Raw genomic sequence first — 12,560 nt, 5'->3', positions numbered from 1 at the left:
AGGTAGGATCACACTACGCAATACTAATCACCCTGGGCATAGATCACGCAGGGAAACATGAACTGACTAGTATAAACCATACTAGACAAAACAACCTCCTAATCATAAAACACACTCAGAGGTCTAACACAGGGTGCATACATACATTACGCAAAAATCACATTAGGCATTGACCATCATAAACATAGTGTGCCCCAGGCGGGGGCACCACACAGGAAAATTGTCCCCAGGCCAATTGGCCTCTCACAGGGCACCTACGCCCTATGTCCACAATAGTAAGGGCGCGCTGCCTAGGCAGCTAAGGCAAAGGTCAGGCCTAAACGTGGCAGCTGCCCACTAATTGCTGGGCAGCTGGGGAAATGAGTACGGGCACCAGCGTGCATCCTGAGCCTCACTCGGGGACTCTTAAATATCAAATGGCCCCAAGTCCCACTCTGGGACTTGAGTGAATATGCCCTCAAAAACAATCAGCACAGGCACCAGTGTGGGAGCCCCACTCGGGGGACTCCTGAAAACCCTTGCCCCCAACGTTGCAGTCCCGCTCTGGAACTCAAAATGAGGATTTGAACTTTGCCGCTGTGTTGCAGTAAGTATTGGCAGGAGGGGGTCATGTCCCGATGCCCCCCTTTACAATAATAACCAATGGAGCCCTACTCACCGGGCTCCTTCAGGCTGCTGCAGGCTCTGTCTCCTCGGGGCTCTCGGGGCCCCTACTGATGCCACTTCTGACCCTGCAGCCATACAAGTCGCTCTCACCGTGGTCACGGGAGCCCCGCCTCCATACAGGCTGCTGCTCTTCTCCCTGCCCTGCTCACCAGAATCTTTGGGTTTTCCCTCTAGCAGGGGGAGGCACCCTCCATAGGAAAAAAAATAAAGCCCCACTCACCAGGACTGTCTCGGGGGTTCTGGCCCTCTTATGCGATGTGGAGGATCTCTCACTCTCCTCCCCTAAAAAAGGCACCTGGTGTTTAATGGTCTGAAGCCACAGCAACAACCTTCCCTCTCTGTCCTTGAGGGTTTTAGACGAAAAGGTACAGCAAATTTAGCATTCTCTCACCTCATGCCTTGGGTAAAGGAATATAAACTGAATCCTTTTGTAGATCATTCACATGGACTCTTTTCTTGCCACAGGTTTTTTCATGGAGGGAAAAGACCTTTCTTGTCAGAAATGATATCAAGATTTGGAATCCCACCACACGCACTCAGACTGCGCACGTACTTTACACTGGGACACAGTGCTAAAGTGCGCAGAAGTCAAAAACAACTAACATCAGGTCACATTTAAAAGCAAAAAGTTTAGGGGTGAACCTGCCAAAAGGTCCAAGTCCAACATGAGTCATCTTCACTAATCTGTTATCAACACTTCACTCCGAGGGAGCCTTGACAGCTTGTGCAACACTACCTAACTGAGAGTCAGGTAAAGGAGCTGCTTGACCCATTTGAGCGGGATCCATACTAGGGTGGGCCCTAGGATGACATAAGAAAAAGGCCTCAACCCCCTTGGTTAGGCCCATTACCACCTGCTTACCCGGGGGCCCTCCAAATGGGGTTCTTCTGACAGCGTCAAATACATGGGTGATTGCAAGGGAGCGCCAGTTTACCAGCCAAGATACACCCTCTTGACAAAAAGTAATGCAAAGCATTTTGCATCACTTTGTGACAATTTTCCAACCCAACCCCTGTTCGCTATTCCAAATAAACATTTTTCTGTCGGTTTTTCGTACTTTTTTTAAGCAAACCTAGCTCAAAATGTTAGTAAATTTGAGAGTGTAACCAAAGATGACAAGGTCCAACACGCAGAGATCTGTTTTTATTTTACACCACTGGTGGACATAGCTGGACACCTACACACCCACAGGTTTAAAGGGAAGGGAAGTTGGTACCCACGTGTGATCATTGCTTCCTATTTCAGTCACAACTTTCTTGAGGCATTTGTTTTCGGGCTCCCGTGTGGGTCACCAGCCGTAGATGACGGATGGTAAGATGGAGGATTCTAGGACTGCGAGTTTTGTGATTGGTATTGCTGATACTCTGATAACCTCCTTTGTAAGGGGCAAGGCCTTGTCCTCTAGCCCCTCTAAAAGACACCTTTCTATATTGCAATGTGCCCAATGACTTCACGGTGTCCGTGTCAGTTTTGATCGCCAATAATGTCTCATCAATGTGCTTTCTGAATAGGGATTCACCATTGAAAGCCATATCCAAGACTTTCATCTGCACCTTGGGTCTAAAGGTGGTTGCCTTCAGCCATGCTTGTCGTCTGAGCACAACAGCTCCCACCAGTTCTCTAAAGCCAGTTAATGGTTTCCGAAGCTGCACGATCCCCTTTTAAAAGTATGTTCCGTGCCTCCTGTCTCTCCTCCTCAGGTATAAGGTTCATTAAGCCTGCCATGTCTGACCACATCTGGTGGTCGTAGAGGCTGATAATAGCTAATGCATTTGCTGTCCTGATCGTAACTGCTACCATAGAAGAGAAAGGTTTCCCTAAAATGTCCATCCTGCATCCCTCCTTATCAGGAGGAATGGTGATAGGGGTAGCAGGGTTTTTGGAACATCTTTGAGCCGCTTGAGAAATGACCAATGAGGCAAGATGGAGAGTCCTCCAGAGCCCTATACTTCTTCTCAATACTGGATAGCACCAGTTGTATGGATGATGGGGTCTTCATAGTTTTTATACCTTCCTGCCATATATGATCCATAATTGGTATAGAGCGCACCAATTTCCTAGTGTCTTCCTTAAAATCATATAAAAACGTCAAATTATGAAATCCTCCAATATCCTCCGGACGAGAATCTGTTGGGAGATGTGGTGGAGGGGAGAGAGTTGGTATGACATAATCGTTCAAAGGATCAGGAGCAGACATTAGATCCGACAGCACACATTCCTCTCTATCCTCATCCGAAGAGGAGGCATCCGGTGCTCCAGGGTCAGCTGGCCAGGAGTCAAGAGTATTTACAGGTGTCTTTGGCGGCTGATCAGCTCCAAGACCCAGCCGGGCTATCCTTTGGAGGTTATGGGAAGCAAATTCTTTTTGTAAGACTCTCATTATGAGAGTTTCTCATATACTTTCAAAACCTGTAAAGCATAGGGATTTTCATCCATTTGATTCAATGTGTCCACTTATTCGTGATTTAATACCTTATGTAGTATTCATAAGTGATCTGGTCCCGGAGGATCCAAATTGAAAAAGTCCGGAACGGCAGCAAGGCTTGCACTATCCCGGTCCAGCGGCTGGGTCTTCTTGGAGGCTGCCATGTTCCCCTCCCCTACCCCACCGCCCAGTCCTGATGAAGACCCGCGTAGATGCTTCAAGAGCGCCCAGGGGATGTTACTTCGGACTGCCTCAGGTATCAAGACGCTTGGACAACTTAACTCTCTGATGAAGGGTGTGTAGAGAGAAAGGACAGACTTTCAGGACCTGGACGGTATCGCTTTGCCAGTAGCTGGTTGATTGCTGGAGCAGACAATGGTTATTTCAATGCTGCTAAGTCCGGGGCCAGTAAGACATTGCTGAAGGGTAATATGGGTTCTGAGGTTTTCTGAGCAAGGAAGAGAACCTCATTGAAGACACTTGTTTTCACCTCAACTGAAGGGAGCTGAAAATTGAACACATCTGCTGCCTTCCTGATCACAGAATGGAGGGACATGACCTCAGCAGTTGCTGGCCCAGCAGAAACTCTATTGCTATTGCCAGTGAAGTGTCCAGGCCACTGGCAGAGGACAATGCAGGAATTTCATAAGCATTGTCCACCGCATCATCTCTGCCAGGGTAATACTTCAAAGGATCAAATCGAGGCCAACGATGGCATGTATCCTTCCCCTGAAGTTTTATTCCTTCATCCTTTGAGCTCCCCTTCCGGACCTAAGTTGATGTCGAGGCTCGGTGGGAGAGGGCAGAGGTAGCTAGAGGAGGTGCTGATGTCTCCAAGCGTATATCCGGTGTAGGTGGTGGAGGAGATACTGGTGGCTTCTGTGGCAGCCCTGGCATCAGTGATGGGATCGAGTAGTTGTTCGGTGGCCTAAAAGCTGGAATTATGGGCTTTTGGTCTACGCCATACGGAGCAATAGACATCAACATAGGATGGCCTAAATTGGATGACGCTCCTGATGGATGCAACGCCCTGACAAAAATACCAAATACTGCATTAAGAAATGCTGCAGGATCTGTTTTGGGCACCAGGAATTCAGGAAGGATGGAGATGAGGCTGGGAATTCCAATGTCTTTGGAGCAGGCACTGATGGATTCAGCTGGAAGGGCAACAGGAGAGTTGGTATAATTTGCTCTAAGGCTGGGCCCAGCTCAGGTGCAGGTGTGCAGTCACCTAGAGCATGGTTCATGGGCCTTAGTTCTACTAACCAAGGCAGGCAGATTGAAGTTGCTGTGGGAGACCAGGTTTAAGGGACCGTTCCTCTTCCCAATCACTTCTTGTGCTTCTTTTGTTTCTTCTTCCTAGTCTCTGAATAAGAAGAAGTGGACCTGTAACGGGGTCTTGATGACAACGACGGCTTGTCTTCTTTTTGCAAGAGCGAGCCATGAAGAGTTTTTGCTCTTTCCTTAATGGCCTCCGGATTCATACAAAGGCAAGAGTCACAGTGACAGGAATCATGGCCAGAGTCCAAGCACCAAAGACAGATAAAAGGGGGGTTAGTGATGGACATCTGACACCTGTAGTCCCTGCAGTGCTTAATGCCACTGAGCCTAGGTGGAGACAATGGGGCCGATTCACAGAACTAACTTAAGACAAAATCCTAAACTTACTACTTTTGGTATTCACAGAAGTTAGGAATTTGTCTTAAGTTTGTCTTAAAACAGACTTAAGACTGACTTAAGTTAGGATGTTGTCTTACGTCTGTCTTAAGTCTGTCTTAACACAAATTTAAGACAAAATCCTAACTTCTGGGAATACCAAAAGTAGAGTGTGAGCACTGGATTTGCATCAAAAGGTGTGGAAAAAAGGGAAATGATTTTGTTGTGTCGTGCCAGGAGCTATATAGCTTTGTTGACGTCACCTGACCTAACTTCTGGTGTTGTTATTAACCCAGTGCTCCCTTGTGGCGATGTAACATTTATTAAGTTTCTCGATCCAGTCCAACACCTTTGATTATACTACAGTAGATGAATCTGCAGGTAGAAGTATCCGTCAGAAGGAATATTATCCACAATTAAGGGGGAGGGAAAGAGTTTTCTTTGGAGCATGAACAAAATCCTTGCATAAACAGGGAGGAATTAATTACTTTTTCTTACTACCTTCATTGTACATGCAAATTCATTTAGCCTCACCATCGAGGGTCTTAAAATATATGTTTTAAGAGGGACCTCAAGGTACAGAAAAGTGTTGCCCATGTTAGTTCTCATTGTAAGGTCTTACGTATTGAATCTTACAGTGCCTACTAGTGAAACATTAAAGGTGCTTTTAGAGATCTGCAGTGTGGACATAACCAAAACTCAAATTGAAGACTAGCAGTAGAAGATAACTGGCATATGCTTAATAAAAGTGGCACACCTTTTATCACAAGCTTATGACAGTATTATCTGGTGAAAAACAATTTCAATTGGATCTTTTAATGCTCATACTTGTATTTCGTAAGAAACCTATATTTTTTGCATAGTGGTGAAAATTCCTGTCAAATAAATGTGGGCTAAAATGTTTTGAGATAACACTGTCACAGACCGTGTCACATAAAGACTGAAAATTTTGCCTCTTCTTGATGTATAATCTAGTCCACCTTGAAGCATAATCTTTTCCTCTATTAATGCACAATCCTAGTGGCCCAGTTAGTAACTCTCTGCAGAACATTCTGAATCAGGTAAATATTCTATACATTTATCCCAAATGGTAGTAAACATTTACTTGACTATAAACTCACCAGTGGCACTATTGAATGTGGTCAACTGAGCCTTCTTCGGTTCCTTAGGACCGATGTTGGAGTCAAGTATAGAATTTGTTGAGGATGTAGAAATGTTATTTTCATCGGGCTCAGGACGAGTAACTGTCGAAGAACCTGGAGGGCTCTGAAGAGCCTGTGCTGAACGACTTACTCCAGATGTTAATGTTGGCGTGGAAGGCATCACAGTCATGGTCTGATCTGCAGATGTGGTGGAATTTTCTCTTTGCCAACTCATAAAATCAGGTGCCGCATCTGACTTTTGCAAAGCTATGGTCTGTTGTTTCTCCAAAGATGGCACTAGGGAGGAATATTTCTCTCTCTCATCAGTAGCTTCAGAAGTGTCTTTGGTGGGCATCGGAGAATGTGAAGCAGAGCTAGATGAAGGTTCCACCACAATGATGTCCACATGTGTAGGAGTCGTCGGAGAGGCCTCTGTCGTGGCAGCTGCAGGTTCAGGGTTTACAATGGCTACCATGGTTAAAGACTGCAATGTTATTTTGGGCAGTTTAGTTGAAAGTGCTGATTGCCCATACAGATGTTCATGAGTTGTACTGTTCTCAGGAATCCCTTGAGGGGCCTCTGCAGATGTTGATGACACCTCCTTTGAAGTCCATGTGATTGCTGAAGAGTCTTCGTGTACTGGGAGTCCTAGAGCAGCAGCTACAGCTTTCATTGGATACAAATATAAATGTGTTTCAGTGGCCAGAGAAAATCCTGCAGGTGAGGAAACATGCTCTCCAGCCTGCACATTAGAAGCAGATAATGCATATTTTTTGTAGCCAGTCCTTCTCTTTCTTGCATTTTTCCACTCTTGCAATCTCTGGTTTTTAGCTTTTCTGTTCTTGACTGTTAGATTACCCGATACTCTTCTTCTTGTAGGGGATATCACAGTGCTAAGATTGCTCAGAGATGCAAAAGGTGTTGCTGATGAAGTGGCTAAAAAGAACAAACCAAATTAAGAGTTAGGAAAAAATAAATCAAAAATTGAAAAAGATTCAAAACACTTTTTGTTCACAGTGGAGCACGCTGACTTATTATACAAAGTATTCCCACTTCTTGTTAACTCATACCTAAGCTCCACTTAACAAGTATTCTAAAAAACTTGGTGGGTTCGCCCACCCCCTATAAGTTTTCCCACCCCCATAAGTTCACCCACCCTTTATAAGAAGTTTGACCTGTGAAAGTTGCATAGAAAAGTAAGGATTTCATCATTTTTAAAGGCATAAAAGACAGTTATATGCATAAGGCAGTGTTAATATTTATAATATAACGTTTTTAGATTCTCAACTTATTGAATAAATATAACTTAGTTGTTACTTTTTGGCACTCTTCAACAGTATGTCCTCAAGTTAAGAGCATGTATATATTTCAATCTATAAGGATAATACAACCATCTACCAGTCCATGCACTCATCTGTTCAATGCCGGGAAGCAGAATGTTTACATGGGATACTGTTTTATCGAAAAATGTCCATTACCGAGGTGTGGATTAAGATAAGATGGTTTATTAAGTAACTTCAATGAAGATCCCAACCAGGAGCCTGGCACCCAACATTTCTATGCACCACCATGCACCACCATTCCACACAGTACACTCATTCTGGCTGAGCAGCAGGTATAACAGATACCTTACAAGTAAAACTGCCACTGTTTCACCAAGCCTAAAGCATGCCTTCACAAGCTTCAACTTCCATCCTTACTGTCTTAGGGGCATATGTATCATCCGTTTTTTTAGTCGCAAACTCTGTGATTCGCAAAAAAGCAACGTTTGCGACAAAAAATTCGGAAAACGCGATGTATGAGTAAAATCGCATCGCAAAATTAAGGAATCGCAAAATTTGCAATTCCTTAATTTTGCGCCAGCATTTAAGGAATCGCAAATTGCGATTCCTTATAATGCTATGTATGAAGCACCCAAGGTGTGCGATTTCTCATTAAGAAATCGCAAATTACCACCAACTGAAGTTGGTGGTAATTTGTGATTTCTTTCACAAATGCACTTTTTGGCATTCGTAAAGGTGCCATGTGGCACACATACATGCCCTTAGGGCATGTATGTGCGCCATATGCGCACACATGTAAATTTCAGGGGTGCATCAGGGTGTCCTTATGACACCCCTGCACCCTTGAAATTATTCTCAATTTGCGATTCTCAAATTGCGAACCGCAAATTGAGGATAACTTCCCGTTCATTCCTATGGGCCTCCTGGCCCATAGAAATGAATGGGAAAGTATTCCTTAATTGCGATTTCGCAATTTGCTAATCGCAATTAAGGAATATTAAGAAATCGCTAAAAAATTTCGATTTTTTACATACATCCCTTTTTGCAATTCTCAAATAGCGATTTCTAAAAAATCACTATTTTAGAATCGCAAATGAGGGTGTTGATACATATGGCCCCTGATGTCTTGCTTGGAAGGGCAGAGAAAGATGTTGACTTTATTTGAGGTTGTTTAGTATCAAAAGGTTAGCTGAAAGCAAGTGCGGGTGCTGTTGGAGAGACTATAGCATGGGGGTGCAGCAGAAAGTGGTTGTATTTCTAAACTTAGCTCAGTCACAGTGAATAAGAAAACTGAAAACTCTCAACCCTTAGCAGAACAATTTGGTTTCTAAGTTAATCTACCTCAGCCCTATATCATGGCTTGCTTTGTGTATATATCTGACCTTGTCAATCATGCTTAGGTAATCTTGCATTAGGTTTTTCAGAATTAATTACATTTATACTTAGCCTGAAGCTTTGTGGATCAGGCACTTATCCCTTAAAATGGGTTCACACTTCAGAAAACAAATTTCTGAGTGGAAGACACTCACCTGGAACACCACTGATGGCGCTCAGTGATTCCTTCATCTGTGCTCTGCCATCGATGTTGAAGGCGGTTGTAGATGTTGCTTCCGATGTAGAGTTATTTTTATTAATGTCTTCTTCTTGTTTGACTGAAACTGAATCCTGGGGATTCTGGAGGATGGGAGTTGAAAGACCTATTCTTCCACCAGATGTTTGGACTGCCTTTAAGATTGCCATGGTGGGTACCACAGATGTGCTCTGATATTTGGCTTTGGAGAGATTCGCTTCTTTCATACCAGAATGTGTAGTCAAATAGGACGTTTGTGAAGTTGGACGTTGCTTTGGCGCTAAGGTACTGACTGAGGTTGGATAGTTCTCTTTTCCATCTATAGATGCAGAGGCCCCTTTGGTGGGGCTGAGAGGACGTGGTTTTGGCCCTAAGGTAGGGACTACGGTTGGATAGTTCTGTTTGCGATATGTAGATGCAGATCCCCATTTGGTGCGGCTGAGAGGACGTTGCTTTGGCACTTTGGTAGGGACTATGGTTGGATAGTTCTTTTTTCCATCTGTGGATGCAGAGCTCACTTTTGTAGGGATGAGAGGACGTAGCTTTGACATTAAGGTAGAGAATACGTTTGGATAGTTGTCTTTTCCATCTGTAGATGCAGACTCCTTTTCGGTGGGTCTGAGAGGATGTGGCTTTGGCGATAAGGTAGAGACTATTGTTGGATAGTTCTCTTCCCCATCTGTAGTCGCCAAGCCTACTTTGGTGGGGCTGAGATGACGTGGCTTTGGCACTAAGATAGGGTCTATGGTTGGATACTTCTCTAGTTCATCTGTAGATGTAGAGCCCCCTTTGGTGGGACTGAGAGGATGTGGCATTGGCACTAAGGTAGAGACTATGGTTGGATAGTTCTCTTTTCCATCTATAGTTGCAGAGCCCCCTTTGGTGGGGCTGACAGGATGTGCATCTGAACTGGGTGACATTTCCATTGTTGAGATGTACATTGGTGTATCAGCAGAGAAAGAAGACACAGTGATGGCAACTGCAGCCTCTGATGGTGTCCTGGTCACCTCTGCTGATGACGATGATGCTATATTGGGCAGTATAGTTGAAAGAGTCAGTAGATCATACACAGATGCAAATGTGGCTCTTTTCTCAATAACATCCTCAGCAGCTGTGGTAGATGTTGCTGTCGTTGGGGGAGCAATCGTAGGCTCTGAATATGATGAGGTGTCGCGATTTACCAAGACCCCAGGAGTGAATAGTAAATATTGTGAAGGGGTTATTGCTAAATGTGTTTCACTGATGTCCGATGACTCTTCGGCTGAGTACCTTGGTTTGTCAGGCGTAGCTGAAGATACAGATGTTACATTCTGCATGGAGACTGTACCTTTGTTTGTCTCATGCTCCCACATCGCTGACAGTGGTGTATTTTCTTTCTCAGTCAGAGGTGTGAAATCTACCAATGCTCCTGTTTCCACAGATGATAGCACTGTGTTAAGATTAGTTAGTGCTGGCTCAGTGCTTGCCTCTGAAATTGACAAAGAAGCATAATAATGAAATGGTTATGTGAAAAATTCAAAAACACAAAATAGGAAAAATAACAAACTTCATTGCAAACCATGACTTGGCAAAACGTCATATAGCACACCTCATACTATTCGACAGCTATGTAACACTGATGCTCTCCCTCAATGACCCGTGGATGCAGAATCCCTCTTCAATTGGCCTTTTTGTGCCCAGATCTCTGTTCCGGTTGACTTACACTGTAGCAGCATGAGAACAAAGTCAATATACAGAAAATGACTTACCATCCGAACTCAGGAGTCAGCAATTTATCATTGCTTTGCAATCAGATTTTGCTTGCAAAACAATGATGAATCATATATTGAATTGCTAGGACACATAGAACTTTCCCCTCCCGAGCTGTGATTCAGTATCGAGTTGCAAACCAAGTCTGAGATGGTACAAATGTACCTCCTCCTAAAACATTGATTCAAACTGTTTTCAATCTTAAGGCAAATAGTATATCTGGCCCATCCTTTTTTATATCTTATATCTTCCACTGTCCTTAATACAAGGAATCCAAGAAGAACAATTTGAAGTAATTGTACTACATTATCACTGACTTGTAAAGGATAAATAGGCTGTCAGCTGGTGCACCACTCAAACCCAAGGACTTACATATAAACAAATTTGCAATTCTTGTAAAGATATATGTCAATCCAAGACACTACTGAATTGAATTATAAGATGGGGGAGGGAGAGGTGAGATATGAGACAGGCTGAGAGTGGGTGACTGAGAGTGAGCAACTGTGAAACAATATAAGACAGATAAAGAGGGACAAAGTGTGACAGAGATTGAGACGGATGGTAACAAATACTTATGGCGAAAAAGAAAATTATTGAAAGAGAAAATAGAGGGAGAGAGAGAGAGAGAGAGAGAGAGAGAGAGAGAGAGAGAAGGGTTGCAGCATGTACAAACCATATTTTGTGACTCAGTAATCTATTACCAACTCGCAAAATAGGGTTTGCGAGTCGCAATTAGGAAGTGGCATGGCAAGGGTGTTCCTTCCCGATAGGGAGGCCCTTCCCAATAGCGAGTCGCAGGGGGATGTACGATTGTTTTGTGACTGCAAGTGCGGTCGCACAACTATCGCAGTTACCACCAATTTTAAATGGGTTGTAAGCCAGTTGCAATTGGAAATCCCTTGGTGTTTGGCAGCGCAAAAATGTTTTAAAAGCTGGCTGTGGTCCCACGGATCAATGCCTGCCCTTAAAAAGTGAAATAAAAACGTTGCATTTTTTCCCTTTAAAATGCATCCCAATTTCCTTTCTGGAAAACGTGCTGCATTTGAAAAAGAAAGTGTTGCTTTCATTAAAAAACAAACACAGATGTGGTGATCTGCTGTCCCCAATGGGCCACCATGCCAGTGATTGCAGCCCATTCCAAATGGGTCACAAATTGCGACCTGCCTCATGAATAGTGACGAGGCAGCTCATTTGCGAACTCATTGGGAATCGCTAAATGTGTCTAAGACACATTAGTACATTACGTTTTGCGAGTCTCAAATTGTGAGTCACAAAAAATCTCAATTTGTGACTCGCAAAATGGAATGGTATTACATCTGGCCCTAGGAGAAGTGAGATTAAAACAGAGAGGCAGCGCATGAGATCATTTTTGAGCATATGCAGGACAGAGAAATAACCAAATACAATTAATGAGAGTGAGAGACTCTAGGAAACCAATGGGCATATTACCAACAACTAGCGATAATTATCGCTATCTTGGCTTAGCGGCAATAATTTTATCGCCGTGTTGCTTAGGAGCCTTGCTATTATCAAGGTTTATCTCCTAAGCGATAAAAATCTGCCGAAATGCATGAATATCGCTGTAAAGTCAGCGATATTCATGCATTACCGAGCCAATGCTCTTAGCCATGTTATCCTCCTCCCATTGGATAACATGGCTAAGAACTGCTCAGGGCGAATATCTCCAAAAGTTGGTAATAGGAGATAGCGATGTTAGCGACTGTTTCCAGTCGCTAACATCTTGGCACGCCCACTTTGCATGTCATTAGTGATAAATATCTCTGACATGCAAAGCGGGGCGCAAGATGGTCGCTATCTCCTACTAGCTGTCGCTAACTGGTGTTAGTGACAGCTAGGTAATAGGGAGATAATTTTATCTCCTCTTTCTTGGCTTTTAAAGCCAAAAAAGAGGAGGTAAATCCCTTGATAATATGTCCCCAAATTGCTTGTTTACACGGGAGAGAGGCCCCCATCTTCATATAGGCTGTGGTTCAGCTCAAACACAGAAGATCAAAACTACAAACTAAAACTGAAAGTAAAGATTCCTGAGCTACCCTCTAATACTGAT

The 12,560-nt window shown here is 43.7% G+C and overlaps 1 protein-coding gene across 1 annotated transcript in view; it reads right to left on the bottom strand.

Moving 5' to 3' along the window:
• The window catches only part of LOC144792133 (uncharacterized), a 115,337-nt gene that overhangs the window by 37,953 nt on the left and 64,824 nt on the right, over positions 1-12,560 (bottom strand). The window contains exons 5-6 of the mRNA XM_078667009.1: positions 8,703-10,211; positions 5,870-6,826 (exon numbers count right to left, since the gene is read on the bottom strand). Of these exons, the coding sequence (XP_078523135.1) occupies positions 5,870-6,826; positions 8,703-10,211 (2,466 nt within the window). The remainder of the gene's footprint in view (positions 1-5,869; positions 6,827-8,702; positions 10,212-12,560) is intronic.

This window comes from Lissotriton helveticus, chromosome 11 (genome assembly GCF_964261635.1).
Source record: "Lissotriton helveticus chromosome 11, aLisHel1.1, whole genome shotgun sequence".
In the NCBI taxonomy this organism is placed as follows: Eukaryota; Metazoa; Chordata; class Amphibia; order Caudata; family Salamandridae; genus Lissotriton; species Lissotriton helveticus.
Note: the sequence above shows the minus strand (reverse complement) of the source record. Positions and strands in the feature narration are given on the sequence as shown.